Genomic DNA, 21,237 nt, shown 5'->3' with positions numbered 1-21,237 from the left:
GGAGCCTCAATTTGCTGTCCAACATCATCTGGCTCAAACACCACTGGATCATCTACATTTTCAGTCATTTGTGGTGCATCTTGAGGGTCAAAAATAGGCCTAACGGGTGGCTGGTCATGCTGAAATTTCACCCTTTTATGGTCATGCTTTGAGGCACAATTGTTTTGAAGCAGCCTTGCCTCATTAAAAACAACATCCCGGCTGCGTACAACCCGTTTGAGCTAAGGTAACCAAATCCTGTAACCCATTTCGCCTTCTTCACCATATCCCATGAAGAGGCCTTTAATGGACTTCGCATCTAGTTTACTCCTCAACTCAGGTCTAACATGCACAAAAGCTTCACAACCAAAAATGCGTAAGCGATCATATGAAGCATGCTTGCCAGACCAAACCTCTTCAGGGATGTCACCTTTCAAAGACATGTGAGGGGATCGATTGCATATATGCACTGCAGTTTTCAAAGCTTCTCCCCAAAATCCATGAGAGAGATTAGCTGTGGACAGCATGCATCTCACCCTCTCACAAAGTGTCCTATTAAATCTTTCAGCCACACCATTAGAAGAGGGGCTGTATGGCACAATAAGCTCCCTCTTAATGCCCAAATTTTCACAAAACTTGTTAAATTCAACACTTGTGTACTTCCCCCCATTGTCTGTACGCAAGCATTTAAGCTTTCTACATGTTTGGGTGGTCACAAATGCATAAAATCTCTTAAACACAGCAAAGGCTTCATCCTTAGATTTAAGCAAATAAACCCAAATTTTTCTAGAATGATCATCAACAAAGGAGACAAAATAACATGCACTACCCATAGACTTAGTAGGCATGCTACATACATCAGAATGTACAAGATCAAGCACACAAGATTTACGAGAGACACCAGAGTAATAAGAACACTTTACTTGCTTGCCATATTGACATTCATTACAAAAGTCAAGCTTCGTGCATTTAGCATCAAGCTTGTTAGAAAGGCCCTTTTGGCTCATATGGCCAAGCCTCTTGTGCCACAACTCCATGTGAGAGTTAATTTCAGCTAATGCAATAAACTTGCCCAACACGGCATCAAAGTCATAAGCATCATCATCTGACAAAGTGGAACACAAGATGTCCTCTACATCTGACAGCTCCTCAATTACGACACTAGAAGCCACATTGGCCTTCTCTTTGTCCTTTGAGCTATCCTGTGCATCTGCCTTGACTTCCTTCTTCTCTTTCTTTTTGTCTCCGCCATTCTTTTTCCTTTCTAACTCAGCTTTATAGTACCTGCAATCGGGTTTCTTGTGACCTTTCCTGCCGCATTGATAGCAAGTCACATCACCCTTGCCTTTGCTTGCATTTCCCCTTTCTTTACTCTTACTCTTGCTCCTTTGTGCATAAGCATTCTTCTTTTTTGTCTTGCCTCTAACCATGTTGGCAGAGCTGCCTCCCTCTCCACTTGCTTTCCTCTTGATTTCTTCATTCAAGATAGAATCCCTAACACCATCAAAGGTCAAATTGGGGTTATTGGACAACGAAACCACCAAAGTTTTCCATGACTCAGGTAAGGTCATAAGCAAGAAGATAGCTTTCAGCTTATCATCAAAAGGGGACAAGCCAGAATCCTGTAACTGCGAATAATGGCAAGTGCTTTGCCGCGCTCTTGGACTCATCTAGTTGCATGCCAACAAGTTTTCGCATCAAGTGCACCTGGTTGATAGGCGTTGTATTTTCATACATTCCCTTTAACTTCTCCCATACATCAAAAGCAGTTGTGAGACCTTTCACATCAATGACGGTCTCATCTGTCATGGCCATTTTAATGTATGTAACGGCCTTCCTGTTCATGCTAACCCATGCTTCATTCGTCATTCTGTGGCTTCACCTGTTCAAGTGCTCCTTCGCAATCCTTAAGAAATAGGATTCCCTGAATCCTGTCTTTCCAAAGATCAAAACCTGTACCATCGAACCTCCTAATCTCGAAGAGGTTCTTCACATCCGAAGAAGATGAGGCTATAGTTGCACGAAATAAGAGGGATAATACGCTGAATTTTTGGGCAAAATGCGCAAAATTCGGAGTATAGCCTCACAAAGATGTGCACTACAACTCCAAATGGTCACAGGAGCAATTTGGGGCAAAACAGGTTGATTTGGGCACAAAATTCAGTTTCTGAAATTTATGCGTAGGAAATTTCAGCGAGCGAATTTGTGCTCGAAAACAACAAATTTAGTTGTTTTTAGCCTCAAAAGACATACATAAGGCTAATACACAGCTTTTAGAAGCATGTAAGCGCAAAAGCCTCAATTTGTAGCATCAAAATTGCATGAAATTGAGCCACAAATGGTCATACATTGCCAAAATTTGTCAAATGTGCGTGGATTGCATCTATTTGCACTTTCCCCAATGTAATCGCACCATAAAAACACTTGCAAAAACCTGCGTAAATCTGAAATTTGCTTAAAACACTTGTTTTAGGGCTTGTTTTTCGGGAATTTCAGTGTTTTCGGGTAGCGGAGACTTAGCAAAAGTATTCCCACACCTTAATACATCATTTGCAGAACCTGTATTTTGCTGTCATAACCTGTAATTTGTTGTTTTTGACCTAATTTCAGCCTGTTTTGGGTCAATTTGGGTTGCCGGGAGCTCTCTAGTGTCCCGGGACGAGTCCTTTGGCGACGAAATTGCAAAATCTCGTGTGAAAGTTGACCTTCTTGGCTGAAATTCAGCGTTTGCAGGTTTGGGAGCAAACCCTAATCGGGCTCTCATACCAGTTGATGAGCGCGCGGCGGTGTGTGCAAGTGAAAGAGCACGCGAGAGTGTGCGGGGTGTGTGTAGGGAGAGGTGGCGAAGACCAGCAAGAAGGAGGGCGCTAGCAAGTTGAAAGGAAGAGAGAGAGAGAGGGCACGCTATCTGCAAGGGAATAAATGAGTGAGTTGTAAAAACTCACTATCCCTTTATTATTGTATAAGGACCAATTTAATAAGTTAGTGGCCAAGTGCAATGTGAACTTGACCAAAGGTTAGTAGCTTTAAAATATACATTAAAAGGGGGCCATTTGGGCCTTTAACCCAACAGACTGTTTGTTTCGCGAGCGTGCTCTGCGGCGCTGTTTGTTGTGTTTTGTAACATACATATGTGAGCATTTGTGTTGCATTGTGATGTGCCAATGACAGAATATTCCTAATTGGATGAGATTGCTTGGGTATGTAATTTCAGTGCATCAAGACACCCGTGGCAGATCAGTATGGGTTGGGTGTGATGCCTAATTTTATTACGCCGGAATATCAAGAGTTCCGATATGGCTAAAAGGAGAAGCTTACTCCTTCATCAAAAGAGTAGAAAGGAGAAGCTAACTTCTTAACAAAAAGAGCAAACTGAATGTCTCTCCGAACGGATTTTTTTTTGAGCTAACTTGAGTGGTTTTGCAGATATGCTGTAATCGCGGACGATTACTCTCTTTCAAGAAGGGGAGATGTAACAACCTGCTGACGTGTCGACCTACTGAAGAACGGAGCTACTAGCCGAGGGGCCTAAACCCTAGAAGAAGCAGAAGCAACAGAAGAAGCAGCAATAGACCTCCGGAAATTGCGCTGACTACTGACGTGGCAGAACTGTACGGATTTCCCGTATTGCGCTGGCTGATGATGTGGCAGGTTTTATGGATTTCCGTAAATTACGATGACAGCTTTTTGGCATTGCTTTTGGACCAGATGCTTTTGAGTTTGAAGGCTTTTTACTGTAAACTGCTTTTGGGGCCTAGGGCCTTTAAATATGAGGCTAGGGCTCATTCTTTGGCATGCTTCCGGGAGAAGGTGCAGAGTCTAGAGTACTGGCTTGTATTGTGTTCTCCTCTAAATCAAAACTAGACAATAACATCACCTTTGCCTTTAAAATAAGCAATGTTCTCCTCTAAATCAAAATATGGTTGATCTCTATCCATGCAAGCATAAAGGGGGAATCATGATAAGGAATGTAACAACCGGTTAAAAAAATGGGTGCTTTTTTTGGTGTCATAATTTTCAGCCATACATAACGTTTGTGCTTGTCATCTTTCACAATTGATGCAAAATCTTTCAATCCTTTCTTAACCATACATGCTACTTCTCCTTGCCCTCTTCGTTGCTTGAGATTCTTTGACCACATCAATGAATGTACATTGTAATCCTCCAACCCGTTAATTTTTTGTGTATCATGCTCCCAAGTTTCAACAAGAAGTACAACATCGGCTTTGCTTGTTAGTTCATCAATGCCAACTCGCACATTCCATGGGGATCCATTACAATTCCAAAAGCATACTTTCAATTGTAACTCGATCTCATAGGTCGCGGATTCCTATTTGCTCGAGGGACTTGCCTGCTCCTTGGTCACATTTCTTCATGAGAGATCTCTTTGTTTTTTTTATTCCTCTCCTCATATGCCTTGTGACACATATTTTGTTGCTTAATAGTGCGATCTTCACATACAAAACATTTTGTATCCCTAAAATAGATCCAACTATTATCAAGGATAATCTTTCGTTTGATCTCATCCGGCATGGTGCATACAATTGGTCGTTCTCTCGAGCGAGGAGCTCCTTGCTTACCCACTCTATGTGCTCCATAAACCATAACTCTCGACATGCCAAAGTGGGTTTTGAAAAAATCTTCAATAACAATGGCAAGAGAAGGAGGTGTCTCTAACTTCTCTTCGGGAATTCCACGAATAACAATGTTCTTAGAGCGTTGCTCCTGTTTCTTCAACTCCTCTACATCGACATTCTCAACATTCTTTGTTTGAGCCATAGCTTGCATGAGGGAGGAATTAGGAGCCACATTGCTACCACTGATCAACCCAAGTCTTATTTGTGCATACATTTTTCATGTTGCATACATCCCGGCTCATGGTGTCAAATTTCTCCTATTTCAATACATGGTCATGCCCTGCTTTACTCATGCGCTCCTTCTAAGCATTCAAGTCCACAAGAGAGCGTTTACATTCCTTGACTTTCTCTTCAAGTTGCATCAAACGTGTTATTTGCATCTCAAGTGTGCTCTGGAGATTCTCATTCTCAACCACAAGAACCCTTAGCGGGCCATTCTCCATTGCAAGTGCCGGTAAGTCTTCACCTTGTTTGTTTACGGTCTCTTGCAATGATATCAAGTATGCTTGGATCATGGTTTTCGAGGTTGTTTGTTGAGTGGTTGTGTTGCTATCTCCAGACTCAGGAGGTTTTGAATTATTTTCTACAATGGTTGTGGACCTTGTTGAAGAAGAACCCTTGCGAGTGCTGGAAGACATTGTATGTAAAATAAGAGATGAGAGTCAACTTCCCCGAACCTGTTCACTTCAGAAATGCTGCTGCAGAAAAGCCTTCCATAATCTTGAAAATTTCTGTTTTTACATCAATGTGTAGAGGGCGTCGTGCTCTTAGATTAAGGCTATAGAATCACCCAAATCGAAGGTCGGATGAAGAAGTTATGATCAAAAGAGTTAATTGCTGTCTACTAGGTCAAAAACGGCTGCACGAGAGAGAGAGAGAGAGAGAGAGAGAGAGAGAGAGAGAGAGAGAGAGAGAGAGAGAGAGAGAGAGAGATAGATAGATCTGGGAAAGGCTCTCCATGCTGGTAACAACTGCTCATACAAGTGATGATGGTTGGTCTGACATAGACACTAAGGATAGTTGGGGCACTTTTGCCCCTTGTTAGGAGGTTTTTTTCTCTGGTTTGTATATACGCCCATCACTCACTGGCAAGCTTTATCTTTGAATTAGCACACTCAGTATACTACTTGCGCTCTTGAGCTTCTCCTTCATCTTCTCCTTCTCAGCGTGCTTTCTGCAACCGTATTTCCAACTCTTTCTCATTGCTCGGATTGCAAAAGGTGAGGCTCACTAATCTTATTTCTTTTCCCAAGAGCTGCTCCTTCTAGGTGATCCAGATTGTCACCAATCCTTGGCATGAGGAATCTGCTCTTGATGGTATTCTTGTTCAACGCACTGTAGTCTATGCACATGCGCCAAGAACCTCCTTTTTTCAGCTTGTATGAGTACTAACAACACTTGGTGAATAGAAGGGAGAAGAGCAGGGCTGAATCAGCCTTTTCTCTAAAAGCTTGTTAAGCTGACTTATAAATCTTTTTTTGTTGAGCTACTCTAATCCTCTATGGTGGCCTATTCACTGGATATTGCGTGGCACTAGTTCTATGGCATGAATGGTCATGTCTTGTGGGTGACTATCACGAGTCTATACCTTGCACTTTCCTTTAAAGGTGAATTTGGGGTTATCTGTAACAAACTTGGACACTCCAAGTCAAGATTCTACTACGACACAGCAGAGATTCACTTGAAAACAGTTCAGAATTCACACTTGAGTTCACACGGCCCGTCGTAGTTCCGTGCCTAGAGGTATTGGCCCAAAAGACTGGCGCCTCTTTCGGTATTTCTTTTTCTATTAATCTGTGTTCAAAGTACAAGAGAGTGGGTAGGTGCTCACTCTCAGACTCTGCGTCCAGATGCTCTGAGAAGTGAGGCCCTGCCCACTATTTTATAGATACAAGGGATGCCCAAAAGCAGAGCCCCAAAAGCAATAACTAAAAAGCTTACAATTTAAAAGCAATTATCCCAAAAGCTGTCCAAAAATCAGCCAGCGCTTTATACAGCAATTTTCATACGGAAATGCCACTTCAGCCCTGCCAACGTGATTTGCACTGCGTTTTTCGGAAATTCTGTACATTGGCCACGTAAGCCTGTCGGCGCATATTGCGGGGATCCTTACTGTTGCCACGTGTTAGTGTGTGTCCAGGTCTGCTGCCACATCACCCATTTGTGACATACCCCTCTCTTGAAAGCATTGTAATCGCCCTCGATTACGCCTGCAAAACAGACAGAGGTTATAAATTGTCTTAGCAGACATTGGCTGTTAGTACTGATGCACTAGGCACAACACATCTAGCACATGTACCAATCGACAGTCACATCACTTGACATCACAGGACATCAGATAGCAAATCACATGACTAATCGGCAACGTATTTAACAATCGCATCTAGATCCATTCAGGACCTCACAGATGCCCGATTAACTAATCCATATTGCAATCATGTCTATAGAGATTCATGAGCCTGAAATGCTGCAGTCATTTTGTCTATCAGTTCCTGCACTCAAACAAGTCAAGTACAAATCAATCAGTATCATTTTCGGGAAATTCCAGTTCATAAAGTCATACAGCAGAATATTGTCAGCTCAGTAGTATCCCTGAAACCCGAAGGGCCATCAGTGACTCTATATCAAAATATTGGGGCAATCTGTCGACAAAGGAGCGCACCTTTAAAAGGCTTCAAGAGACTCACATGAAAAGCATTGTGAATTCTCCAAGTATCGGGCAGTTTCAGTCTAAAAGAGACATCATTTATCTTTTCTTTTATCTGGAAAGGTCCATAGTATCTCATGCGAAGCTTTGGAAAAAGCCGCTCCTTTCCTTTTCGTTTTCTTAGGCGTGCCTTCTCAAAATGTAAGAGCACCCTATCGTTCTCCTTTAATTTCAAATCGCGACCATATCAATCTGCTGCCTTCTTATGTCTATCTTGAGATTTCTCTAAAGCTTCCCGGACCAAGTCCAAGTCCCTCGTGAACTGGTCGGCTTCAAAAATCTTATCTTTCGTGCTTAGGAAGGGTGGAACGTTCGTAGCACCTTCAATAATCTGAAATGGCGCCTTCCCCATCGAAGAGTGGATCGTGTTATTGTAGCAAATTCCACCAAGGGCAAAAACTTTTCCCATTGAGTCTTCTGGTTAGAAATGTAAGACTTCAATAAATCCAGTACGACTGAATTTGCAATCTCAGATTGCCCATCTGTCTGCGGGTGGAAAGATGACGAGAAGTGCAACCGTGTGCCAATGTTCTTCCAAATAGCCTTTCAAAACAAACTCGTGAATCAGGGATCTTTGTCAGAGACTATTGTCTCAGTCATGCCATGTATTCTAAATATCTGGGCAATAAACAGTCTCGCTAAATGATCTGACTTGACTGTTTTCTTCATTGGAATGAAATGAGCTTGCTTATTAAATCTGTCAATATCATTCCAGATACCACCGTGCCCACTCTGTGTCTTTGGGAGATCGAAAATGAAATCCATAGCAATACTTTCCGAGAGGAGGGTGGGAATGGGTGAAGGCTGTAACAATCCCTGTGCTTTATGTCTGTCAAACTTGACCTTTTGGCATACCAAGCAACTGCGTACAAAATAGTCCACATCCTTCTTGAGTCTCGGCCAAAAGAAGTATCGCTCCACACCTTGGTGTCAATGCTGCGGTTATCCGTAAATGGTGGACTGTGGCATTCGGTTAGAACCTTTTCCCTTAACGGCTGTGTAACGCACAACATCGTTTTCTTCATCAAGTAGCCATCTCGAATGGAATATCCCACTACTACCTCTCCATTGTGTATTCGACCGAATACATGTAAAAAATCTGAATCTGTGGCGTACTGATCGACCATGTCCTTGAAGCTTCTATGATGTATTGCCGAAATAGCCAAGACCAACGGCTTCCGAGACAAAGCATGTGCCACCAAGTTCTTCTGTCCCTGCACATGGACAATTTGGAAGTGAAACTGTGACAAGATGTTAGCCCACCGCATCTGCTTTTTCGATAGCTGCTTTTGTGACAAGAAGTAGTGTAAACTCTGATGATCAGTGAAGACCGTAAAATCGGATCCGAGTAGGTAATGTCGCCACTGAGTAAGAGCATGGATAACCACCAAAAGCTCTTTCTCATAAATTTGTGGTGTCAATTCTGGCCTTGAAAACAATCGGGCCTCATAGGCAATGACATGGCCTTCTTGCATTAAGACCACACCCAGACTACGACCACAAGCATCACAATATACTTCGAATGACTTTTGCAAAACCGGCAAAGTCAAAACTGGTCCTGTAGTCAATTTCTCTTTCAAAGTCTGAAAGGCAGTTATCTTTGTGGGTCCCTACGAGAAAGGGACTCCTTTCTGTGTCAAGATATGCAAAGGGGAAGCAAACTCTGCAAACTTTCTAATGAACTGCCGGTAGTAAGAACATAAGCCCAAGAAGCTTCTAACTTCATGGACATTCATCAAATCGGGCCAATCACGTATAGTCTCAGTCTTGGCCAGGTCCATTTGTACTCCTGCTTCTGCTGAGACTATGTGTCCCAAAAAGTGTACCTCTAGTAAGAAAAAAATCACTCTTCTTCGCATTGATCACCAGCTTGTGACCCCGCAATGCCTGAAGGACCTGTAGCAGATGTTGTCTATGTTCTGCCTCATCCTTGGAGAAGACAATAATGTCATCAAAGAAAGTGCCAACAAAAGATCTGTACTCTTTGAAAATCTTATCCATCATTCGGTTAAAAGTCGTTGAAGCATTGGTAAGGCCAAAAGGCATCACAAAGAATTCATATAAAAGCTGTCTTATAGACATCTCCCGGCGCGATTCGGATTTGATGATATCCGCTTTTCAAATCGGTCTTGCTGAAACAAGAGGATCCCTGTAATCTGTCAAGAATATCATCGATCCTCGGAATCGGAAATCTATTCTCGATGGTGATTTTATTGAGAGCTCTATAATCAATGCACATTCTCCAAGATCAGTCTTTCTTTAAAACCAACAACACCGGAGAGCAGTAGGGTGAAGTACTCGGCTGGATAAGATCTGTTTCCAAGAGGTCTTTCACTTGGTTCATAATCTCTTCATTCTGGGCTCGGTTCACTCGGTTCGGTGGTCGGTTCGGTGGTGTGCTTCAAGGTATCAGATCAATGGTATGATCCTCAGGATGAGATGGTGGTGACTCGCCTGGCAGGCCCTCAAAGAAACAATCGGCATTGAGTGTGGAGAAAATCTTGGTGTTCTTTTTCGAGGTCAAAACATATTCGACCTTTAATCATCATTCAGTTCTCTCAAGAAAATCAAGTAAAGAAACCGAATTTCATCAAGTAAAATCTCTTTGTCCTTCATTTGTCAAAGTCGCTTTCTCAGCCCGATAGTTGACCACAGCGTTGTTCTTCTGGTACCAAGGGATTTCTCGGAGGACATCACAACCTTCCTAAGGGCATTACGTAGAACTCCTCGTGCCCTAAATACCCCTGACATTGCAAACGAAGTTTGCCAATGATCGGTGTAATGGAAACATCCCGTCCGAGTGCTGCTAGAATTGCCTCCGCCTGTGGCCTCCGCATGTTGGACGTAATTCCAAGTCGAGCTGCCAATTCAACAAGTTGGCCTTGGCTCCTCAATCAAAGAAAATGAGGGCTTCCTGATCTTCCACTTTGCCCTAAGTGTGGCAAAGTTTTGTACTTTCGTTCATCTGATTCGGTTCGGGCCCCACGCAATGTGTGACCAATTCTGCTTTCATCTGCCTTTTCTGCCACGTTCCTCTGCTGCTCTAGAACTCTCTGGCCTGTCTTCAGTCCGTTCTTGCTATGCCTTTTTGGGGCACTTTGCGGAGATGTGTCCAAATTCCCGGCAACCAAAACACTTCCTCTCTTTGAGATAGATAGTCCTTTCTGTAAGAGTCAATTGGGGACGTGTATCTTTCTTTCCTTTGTCCTGGAAACTCTTTCTCTTTCTACTTTCATTGTGAGAGGTCTCTTGGGTTCTCTGAGTCAAGATCTCATCAGTAGGGTAAGTCAAATTTGCCGAATGTATCGCAAAACCCTGTTTCATATGACCCATTAATTCTTGAATAGAATTCGACTTTTGTTCCAGGCAGTAGTCTCGGATCTCTGTAGAGAGAGTCTGCAACAAAACCGCTCAATCTGTTCCTTAAAAGAGACCTTCATAAATGAAGAGGTTGGTAGAAAAGAGTTCCAAATTCTCTCGCAATAAGCGTTCAAAGAATCTCCCTTGGTCATCCGAAGATGATTCCAAGCGGTTCGTATATCTTGTTCGTACTCTTGAGTCAGGCAAGAAGAAAATAAAGAGCCTTTTAAATTTCAACCATTTAACTGGAGCTTCCTCCCTCAGAAGAAGGGTGGACCACCATGTTCGAGCATTTCCCTTGAAGAAAGAGGTAGCCCTCCGAATCTTGGAGTGCTTTGTAATGTCCTCTAGAGAAAGCTATGTCAAACTGTTGAATGAAGGCCAAAGCCCTCGGAGCATCTCTGAACCCAGAAAAGGATTCAAACTTAGTCGAGTGTCCATCTTCTTTGAATTCTTTTGTTTTCTTGCTCTTGTCTTCGAGGAAGTCATATTGGTTGGCTTTGTAAAAATGCGTCTTCTCAAGAGTGCTTGTCCACGTCTTTCTGCGAGTACAGGTTCCACTTTTCTGCACTCGACTGTCTTTTCGCTTTCCTCCCTACCTGAGAGGAGAAGCGATGGCCACACGCCATCTAGAGTAAATCTTATAATCGGGAAATTCTTCAGGTGTTTCGCCAATCTCGGGTCCCTGGAGTACTTGATCAATCTGGTCAAACATATGCCAATGTGCAATTGACATTTGTACTCCGTTCTAGCAGACTTGTCCGTCGATTTTTTTTATTTTGCCCAAATCTTCATTCTTTTCTTCAGTTCCCGCGTCGGATTTTCAACTTTTCTTTGCCTTCCCATTGAGAGGTGTCATCTCTGTCAGATTCTTCACGAGAACCCATGTGTAATTTGGGATTCTTTATGGCTTTATGCCCTGTAAGACAGAGTGATGAAGACGGGAGCGCGTCCGATGCGTGATGTATGAAGGGTGGGAGTGGCTAATAAGTACGGGGTTGCGACATGAAGATTCTTTCCCAAAAGCTGTGTGCGTTGCAAAAGGGATTGGATCCTCCGTAGAAGAAGAATCTTTTTGTGCTCTAATACCACTGTAACAAACTTGGACACTCCAAGTCAAGATTCTACCGTGACACAGTAGAGATTCACTTCAAAACAGTTCACAATTCACACTTGAGTAGACACGGCCTAGCGTAGTTCCGTGCCTAGAGGTATTGGCCCCAAAGACTGGCGCCCCTTTCGGTATTTCTTTTTGTATTAATCTGTGTTCAAAGTACAAGAGAGTGGGTAGGTGCTTACTCTCAGACTCTGTGTCGAGATGCTCTGAGAAGTGAGGCCCTGCCAACTATTTTATAGATACAAGGGATACACATAAGCAGAGCCCCAAAAGCAGTAACTGAAAAGCTTTCAATTTTAAAAGCAATTATCCCAAAAGCTGTCCAAAAATCAGCCAGCGCTTTATCTTGCAATTTCCGTAGGGAAATGCCACGTCAGCCCTCCCAACGTGATTTGCGCCGCGTTTTTTGGAAATTCCGTACTGTTGCCATGTGTCAGTGTGTGTCTGGGTTTGTTGCCACGTCACCCATTTGTGACATTATCCTAGATCGATCTAAGTATAAGGTGACTGGGTCTGTGGGCCCTCCTTGGTCCAAGTCGTTTCTATCTCCTCCTCTCTGTCTTGTTCCCTATTTCCCTCATTTGCTAGGATTGTCCTGGACTCCCTTGGGGGCAAGTAGCACAGGGTAGTTTGGATCATCACCTGTGTGAGAGAATTATATCCTGAGCCTCTATACCTTGCTCCTCATCTCTGCTCGGTACGCTTAGCCACATATACCTGGCTCCTATCGTGTGCGTGTGCACACCTTGCTAAAGTTGTCGCGGCTCCATGCGTACATAAGTTCTGAATGCATAGGGAGATAATTTGCGTGGCTTTACAAAATCAATTTCATCCTCAACCTCATATACCTTGCTCCTCATTTGCGTGGCTTTACAAAATCAATTTCATCCTCAACCTCATATACCTTGCTCCTCATCTCTGCTCGGTACGCTCAACCACATATACCCGGCTCCTACCATGTGCGTGTGCACACCTTGCTAAAGTTGTCGCAACTCCATGCAAACATAAGTTCTAAATGCACAGGGAGATAATTTGTGCGGCTTTACAAAATCAATTTTCAACGGCCTAAATCTATGTCGCGTCTTGCCAATCAATTAGGGAACTTCGATCCCATTACTCTCGGCACTTGGCGGTGCATGTGAGATATTGCTGAGGGGGTTGGGCCCCAATCTATTTTCTTTGCAGTCAGCCTTGATTGCGAACAACGTAAAGTTGAAAATCTAGCAAAATCAAAATTGAACATGATTTGTGCCAATTGAATAATCCAACATTGAAATTCTTGCTCATTCGCAGTGAAATTTACACTCTTTACGATCTATTCAAAAGTAAAGAATATTCACTCCGCAGGGTTGATATGTGTATGTACAACCTCAGATACTCTAGAAGGGAGTCATTTTGCATCCTTTCTCTCCCCAACCCATGAATGAAATACACTTTTGAAAGAAATTTGTTCTGTTCTTTGGATTAGTGATGACAACAATTTCCAACCCCTTCTGAACAAAGAAGTTCTCCGTACCACTCTAAGCCATGTCATAGCTTGCTTTATGTTATTCTTCTCTTGAGAAGTACTCCCTCGTGTCTTTTGCAGGGCGTTTTATGGCGATACATTGCATCGAACTCCTTTTAGAATACACAACATAAAGGTGGATCAATTTTTAAATTATAAACGCCATATATTCAAGTCATCCAATGCTATTTGTGTCCATACATGGTGGAGGACTTATTTGCCACTTCCACCCTTCATCGCGCATCGGGCGTGCTTCCGTCTTTATCGCTATGTTTTACAGGGCATAAGCCATAAAGAACCCAAGATTTGGATTTCATGGACTCAACAGAATATTTGCAGTTTCTGCTCAACGAGCTCCACGACATTCTTTCGCGGCATCCTCAGCAGAATCTTTCGATGCTGCAAAGTTTTCAACAATTTTTGAGCTACATGTTACCCCTTCTGATGCCCCAGGTGGTACCTCCTCCTCCGGCACCAGAAAGTACGAGAGCTTCCAACCGGCAACCTTCTCAGCCGTCTGTTCCGATCGGGGGAGTTTTTAGGAATATGGTGCAACCATCTGATCCTGATCCAATGCAACCGCCTTTGCCACTGCCATTGCCCCCACCTCCACCACCACCACCGCCACCAAGCTACAATGGTTGGAGCCCACTTGGATACCCTTATTATCCATACCTGGGATATGCGCCTAACCAACCCAAAGATTTTAAAGATGGCGGCACGACAGTCAAATTTTTCACTTTTTCCGGGGTGAAAGATCGCAAGAAAGCATTGCAGTTCCTACAACAATTCGACAACATCTATGCTTTAGGGAACTATACAAAAGAATCCAAGATTTCTCGAGCATCAGGATTTCTTAAAGATAATGCTATGCAATGGTGGAGTTCAATCGCAACACAACCGCATGCTCCAAGGACCTGGTAAGCTTTCAAGACAGTTTTTGCACGTAGTTACATGACTTCGATGTTTGAAGTCCGGATTTTGGTAGAGTGGGGCAACTTGAAAATGCTTGCCACCAAAACCATGGACGGCTATAACCAAAGGTTTCTCAACGTGTACCTTCCGGTGTCCTTCTTTAAGTTCATTCCCTTGGAGGACCAGTGCGAGTGCTACACCATTGGACTACCGTCACCCTTGCAGGAATATTGTCTCTCCAAGCAAGTCTCTACCATGCAAGAGCTTATGGACCATGCCGTGGTCGGCTACAAGCTCATGAAAGGAAAGTTGGAGTTTACCATAGAAGAACCTATGGCCACTAACCAGAACTCCTGTCACGTGACACATCTAACCCTATGTGTCCGTGGACAAGCTACAACATCATCAGGGTTCAGTCAGTCTAGATTTAGTCAGTCTAGATTTAGAAGTGATCTGGCACTTTTGTGAGTCTATTCGTAGACCGTGCATGCCCTGTCACTTGGTATAGATGCATATCCTCTGGTTGCACACAGCATGATCATCAGTATTCCCTTCAAGAATCCATCAGATTCAGTCAGGGGAATTTCCCAGTGCATTTAGCCTATTTTCCCTATTTTTGACATTTTTCACTTATTATTTTTAAGTGACTTCCCAACAAAAGTAGATAGGGCAATTTTGCTAAGTTAATATATAAGCAAAACCAAGTTAGCACTAAAAGGCAGAAGAGGCAGCAGGAGCACATGCTCAACAGGCACCTTCTCAGCAGGACCCCAAGGACTTCTAGCGTTTTTGCTCCACAGCAACTTGGCTAGCGTTTTTGGACAAGACAACGCAGATCAACCAGCGTTTTGCATTTGCAGAACCTCGGCGACAGAAAACCCATTTTCAGCCCTAGCGTTTTTGCATCTGCTAGCAACCTCAACGTTTTGCAGATCTATCGCGACAGAATCAGCCCTAGGATCAGCCTTTTCAATTTTCAGCAGTTAGACATCGCAGATCAAGTCCCGAACTTCGCAGATCTCACCTTCCCGCAGCAGTTCCTCGCTGCACGGTCAGTTTCCGCAAGGTTTACAGTATCAGCCCGGAAAACGCAGATATTAGCACCTGCGTCTTCAGCGCGTCATTGTCGCCTCATCCTCATCGACATAGAGTCAGACTTCAGCAGATAGAAGATTTGCAGATTTCAGCCCATAGCGTTTTTGGACAGCAGTAGGAAAATTGCAGATTCCAGCCCTTAGGTCGACTTCGTCATCCCCGTCGTCATCGTCGACATAGCCTAGACTTGCATCAGTTTCATGCATACCATTTGTACCAGTTTGTGCAATCATAAGTAGACCACTCTCGCCGACGAGAGTGGGGCCTTCGGAGGAGGGTTTTACAACGTGTCTGGTGTCGTATCCCTCTTCTCTCTCTATCTCTCAGTCTCATACACTTGCACGCATAGTGTCCATTCACTTTGTTTGTGATCATAGCACTTTCCATTAAGAACGGAAGGCTCTACCTTCCATAAGAACAAAAGGAACCTTGAGCACAGTTCGGAGCACTCATCTTGAGCAAAGCGCAAACAATCATTCCGCTGCACCTAACAACTCCCGGCAACAACAAACAAATTCTCGGGAATCCCGTGAAAACCAACCTCAACGGCCTCGTCTGACACAACATCAACGAGACGCCTTGTTACAAGAAGGCCGATGCTTCGAATGTTTCCAAATAGGGTATACGTTCAATACATATCCCGAGCGAGCCTCGATGTCCTGAGTGCAACCTTCTGCTCCCACGTCAGACAAATCCTCGGGGCCACCTCCGGCCAAGAAGGCTAGACTTGCTATTGGACTAGTACCCGATATTTATGGTATACACCTCGAGAGTTTTAATGAATTATGCAGAGCTTATGGAAAAGTCAACAGATTGAAAGCCCTTATTTTCTTTGACCCGGAGCTATGGAGAACTTCATCCATCCAGAATTCTTGAAGCAGATACACTTTGATTATGATACAGAGGGTGGAGAAATTGAAGCTGAGCTAGCCACGGGGCAAACTTAGAAAGTGGTACCGCTCATTGGTGCACTTCCAGTGACTATACAAGATTATCATGGAAAAGCCGATTTCCACATTATGAAGTTGGGCAATTGCGACGTTCTCTTGGGCATGCCCTCGGAACGACAAGAATGATGCAACTCTCCAGGTCCGGAACCGAACCATCACCGTGATGCAGAAGGGCAAGCCCGTTGTCCTCAAAGTTCGGTTGTCCGAACAAAACCCTGAATGACCTCTCTAGTTGTTTTCTAGTTAGATACTTTTGAACATTGTTTGAGAAAGTATTGTTTGAACTTTGTTTGAAATAGATGCTATTTGTTTTAAACCTGTCTTGGTGCCGATTTGAAATGTTTGACTCTGGTTTTAATACTGGTTTCATTGATTGGTGATTTTTACTCCCGGGTGGAGAAGTGAGAAATACTGTTTTGTATTGTTTAAACCTCGGAACGACGCAGGCCGATGCCTGTGGAGCGTTTGGTTGTATGCTTGAACCTCCAAGCGATGCAGACTGCGGTTTGGGGAGCGTTTGGTTGTATAGTCCTTTGAGCTCATGGCCCGGACCTTTTTAGGTTATTTGTGGGGGGGGGTGACGAGGTAGTCCTTGAGTAGCTTCCTACTGCAGACCGTTTGTCTCGGGAGGGTGCTCAGCGATGCTGTTTGTTGTGTCTTGTAACATGCATATGTAAGCATTTGTGTTGCATTGTGATGTGTTAATTATTGAATATTCCTAATTGGATGAGATTGCCTGGGTATGTAATTTTAGTGCATCAAGACACCCGTGGAAGATCAATACGGTCTGGGTGTGATGGCTAATTTTACTACGCCGGAATATCAAAGAGTTCCGATTTGGACGAGAGGAGAAGCTAACTCCTTGATCAAAACAGCCGAAAGGAGAAGCTAACTCCTTAACAAAAAGAGCAAACTGATTGTCCCTCGGAATGACCCTCGGAAATTTTTGAGCTAACTTGAGTTGTTTTGCAGATGCTGTAATCGCGGACGATTACTCTCTTTCAAGAAGGGGAGATGTCACAAACTGCTGACGTGTCAAAGCCTAAAGAATGGAGCCAACTTACAGATACCGGCCGAGGGGCCTAAACTCTAAGAAGAACGTGTAACAGAAGAAGTCCTACCAACTTATGGGGATCGCGTCCGATGGGGCCCCAAGTGACTTAAAGAATTAAAATAAAGCAGGAGAGACACACACACACACAAATTGCGTAGCTGCTGATGAAGTGGCAGATTTTCAAAAATTGCATTGGCACGATGATGTGGCAGGCTGTTCGGATTTCCGCATTTTGCATTGGCTGATGATGTGGCAGTTGTACGGATTTCCGTGATTTACGTTGGCAGCTTTTTGGCTTTGCTTTTGAGTTTGAAGGCTTTTTCACTGTAACTGCTTTTTAGGCCAAGGGCCTTTAAATATGAGGTTAGGGCTCATTCTTTGGCATGCTTCCTGGAGAAGGTGCAGAGTCTGAAGTACCGGCTTGTTTTGTGTTGATGCAATATAAAGAAATACAGAAAGGGGCGCCAAGGTTTGGGGCCAATACTCTCTGGGGTGGAATTCCGCCACTCCGTGTCGCGTGTCGTCTCTCTCTCTCTCTCTCAGTTAAGTTGTTATTGAAGTGCTAAAAGTTTGTTCAGTCTGTTCTTTTCTATTGGCACGTGGTGCCCGTCTTGTGACACATACCTAATAGTCGCTTTCCAATATTTGTGAAAGAGAATTCGACACGCTAATTTTTGCAAGGCATGACTGCAGTTTTTCTTAATGGACAGTGCAGTTGTTTTTGTTTCATTTTAACATGTCAAATAAAGAAATTACTTATATGCTGTTTTTTGTACCGTTTTTCATGATGTGGGGGATTGTGTGTTTAGGCTGTTGTGCGGGAACTTACTACGGATTCAATTGTGGCTTGGAAAGATTGAGGAGGAGAAGAGATTGGGTAATTACTAGTTCTGAAGCATATACTTCAATATGTTGAGTAACTAAGACTGTTAATAATGATTCTACATGTTCTGTTAGGTTGTGAAAATTGTATGCTTAAACCTTGATCAGTCCATAAATTAGTCTGCATGATTCACTACTCTATCTGCTCTTAAAATCATAATTTGATATACTTGGTTTGTGTGTGAACCTGCTCTGAGAACTACATAAGACATGAAAGGTGAAGGTACTCCCTGGCAACGATGTCAAAAGAAGGTTGTGCAGCCATAGCAGTATAGCATGGCCCTAACCGACTAAATATGTCGTCCAAGGGTTTACGGCTTTACCCTTCACAAGATGGTGACCCCTATGTAGGACAGATTTCTAGGGTTCTTCTTAATTTCTGTTAAGAGAGACTTCATTATGAACTATCTATTGCGGTTCAAGGACAGATTCTTGACATACGTCAGGGAATTGTGCAGGCAAATGCAGCTGTTGCTGGTGCTGTCACAGGTGCACTGCTAGCTGCGAAATCTGGGAGTGGCGCTAAAATTGGTGCTACTTCAGCTACGTTCGCTGCTGTTGCAACTCTTTTACACCATGTATCTCCACTCCAATATCCACCTACTGGCCTTTAGCTTGAGAGTTTGGGGCTTACAAGCAAAACTGGAAATATGTAAATGCTCACTTAACTGCAGAAGTATTGGGCCTCTCAATCAAGTAAATGAGCCGCAAGGTTTTGCAGTGAAGTTGTATCATTCTATAAACTATTGCTTTCTTTGCCATTCTCGGCAACTTGATTTCACGGTTCAAACATGATAGAAGGCAAGCCTCCCTGTCAGTTACCTTTTCAGCCATTCAGCTCAGCCATGAAATTGATCGTGTCTTTTAGGTGGGTCTTTTGGCACATGGATACCAACTCCTGTCTAAACAGTGAAAAAGCTGAGGCGCAAAAGAAACAACACGACTTCAAGCACAGGGCAAGGAAAAGATCTACAAGGAGCCAAACTCCATGTTTTGTTTTGGTTGTCTTCTCACATCCCATTTTGACTAATACTAGTTATGCCCACTCTTTCCTTGTTGGATAGTGATGTTTCTGAAATTTGTTCCTACTATGTCAAAATTGTCCTCTTTAAGTTAAACATTGGGCAACAAATAGCACCAATTGAATCGTGAGAGAAACTTACTATTAACAAGGGCATTCTACTTTGGGTATCAATTGGAATAGAGCTCAATGGAGTTATAGATTCGCAGTATTTGGGTTTATTCCCCAACCAGTAAACAAGTTGTTCTCTTCTTCATAAGTCTATATGGGCAGCCAGCAAATCAAGGAAATGTGGAGTGAGTAGTGGTTTATGTCCCATAGGTGAAATGCATGAGGAAACCATAAACCTCTTCTTCCAATGTCCAGCTAACAAGCACATTCTTGAGTTCTTCCATACTGGATTTTTTCAGCTGCATCTACCTGGAAGAATATGTCGGGTGAATTTCACGGTTTGGACATTCTTTTGTGGCATACTTCTGGTCGTGTGCGCCTATCAACATGGTGCTCTGTTTCAAATGGAGCTTCACCTCAGACCTTCAGCAAGAGAATAGCTCTCCCCGGACCACGTAATCCATCTCTTAGCTCAACATATTTACATATGGAAAATCTGTTCTAGGGTTCTTAAGTTGCACTCTGATAACAAGAACCGGCTTATACACTCATGCAAGGCCTTTTATTCACTGCAGGGCTGCTTGAAAGATGTATATTGTATCTTAGCCTGTCTGTACTAGCTTGTACTCTAGTTTTTCCATATGAACTTCTAGTTTTATCATACTCTCTCACCCATGGCTAGTATGTGCCATATTTTCATGGTCTTGTCTTGGATTGTTGGGAATCTCTCTCTCTCTCTCTCTCTCTTTAGTTTCGTACGACGTTAAAACTCTCTTCTTCTTCTTCTTCTTCTTCTCTCTCTCTGTGGCAGTACCTTTTTGGGAACGAGAGATATCACATTTTGTTGCACATGAGTGATGCATAGCATTGGTCGAAAGCTTACTACAAGTTGAGACAAACATGCTAAAATTAATAGGACCTTTTGGTTTGAGTGAGCTTAGCAAGTTTTCGATGCATGATTTGGTCTTGCAAAAGAAAAAAGTTAAACATAGTTGCTTGTTTTCAAATTGCAATTATTTCTTATCTTGCAGTCGCAAATTAGAAAACTGCATTTCACACTTCAAAAGTTTTTAACTTCACAAGTTTATTCACATTTTTGCTTTCATTGTGATCACTAATTTTGTCGTAATTTTTTCGTTGCTCACAAGAGGAACTATACATTCCCTAAAATAATGAGTTGCCATTTACCTTCGCTATTAGTGGCATTATCTTTATTTACAATTATCATCATAACCAATATCCTTGTTACTCCATCCATGACGAGGTCTCATCAATGGCTGCATGTACTTATGTATAGTCACCCTATGTGTCTTTTGTTAAAATAGCAATCTGACGCTTTGTATGAGCTAGTTCAATGGGATTGCCTCGGCCCTCACACACCCAACGTGATGGAAATGGCCTATGAATTTTGCGAGTAGCGGAATTAGGAAATTAGATGAAGCACTTTTGTGAGATTACTTTGTGAGCATAGCGGGTGAACTTAATTGATGGTAGCAACATAAACATGTTAACTTGGCATGAACAATACTTTGCAAGAGAGAGAGTTTAGAGAACATGACAATAGTTGATGGCCGGATTCATATGGAGCCGGTCCCCCCTCCCGTAGGCATTTGTATTATAGTTTCTCCCATCAAGAGAGACTTGGTATAATACAATCTTCGTGTTCCTTGTGACTTAGGTGATGCAATGAAGATGGAAAGCTTCATGCATCACAAGCATAACATAAACTTTGTAGAAAGCATTAATTATCCCAAGCCTCAGTCCCAAGGCCTCAAACACCTTCGAAGGTGGAGAGAGCTAGCGGGGAAAGAGGATAGGGAAGATGAAGAAGAAACATTCCATAGGAAAAAGAAATAATTCCTCACTTATCATCACTCTTCTTGCTAGCATACAAAATAGCAT

The 21,237-nt window shown here is 43.0% G+C and overlaps 1 protein-coding gene across 1 annotated transcript in view; it reads left to right on the top strand.

Annotated features, from left to right (window-relative positions):
• ATOEP16-4 (Mitochondrial import inner membrane translocase subunit Tim17/Tim22/Tim23 family protein) overlaps positions 1-19,036 on the top strand; it is a 46,867-nt gene extending 27,831 nt beyond the window's left edge. The window contains exons 5-6 of the mRNA XM_086515604.1: positions 18,131-18,198; positions 18,662-19,036. Coding sequence (XP_086371730.1) covers positions 18,131-18,198; positions 18,662-18,817 — 224 coding nt within the window. The 3' untranslated portion in view covers positions 18,818-19,036. The remainder of the gene's footprint in view (positions 1-18,130; positions 18,199-18,661) is intronic.
• The last annotated feature ends 2,201 nt before the right edge of the window (positions 19,037-21,237 follow it).

Source organism: Adiantum capillus-veneris, chromosome 7, assembly GCF_014529385.1.
Source record: "Adiantum capillus-veneris isolate H3 chromosome 7, ASM1452938v2, whole genome shotgun sequence".
Taxonomy (NCBI): domain Eukaryota; kingdom Viridiplantae; phylum Streptophyta; class Polypodiopsida; order Polypodiales; family Pteridaceae; genus Adiantum; species Adiantum capillus-veneris.
Note: the sequence above shows the minus strand (reverse complement) of the source record. Positions and strands in the feature narration are given on the sequence as shown.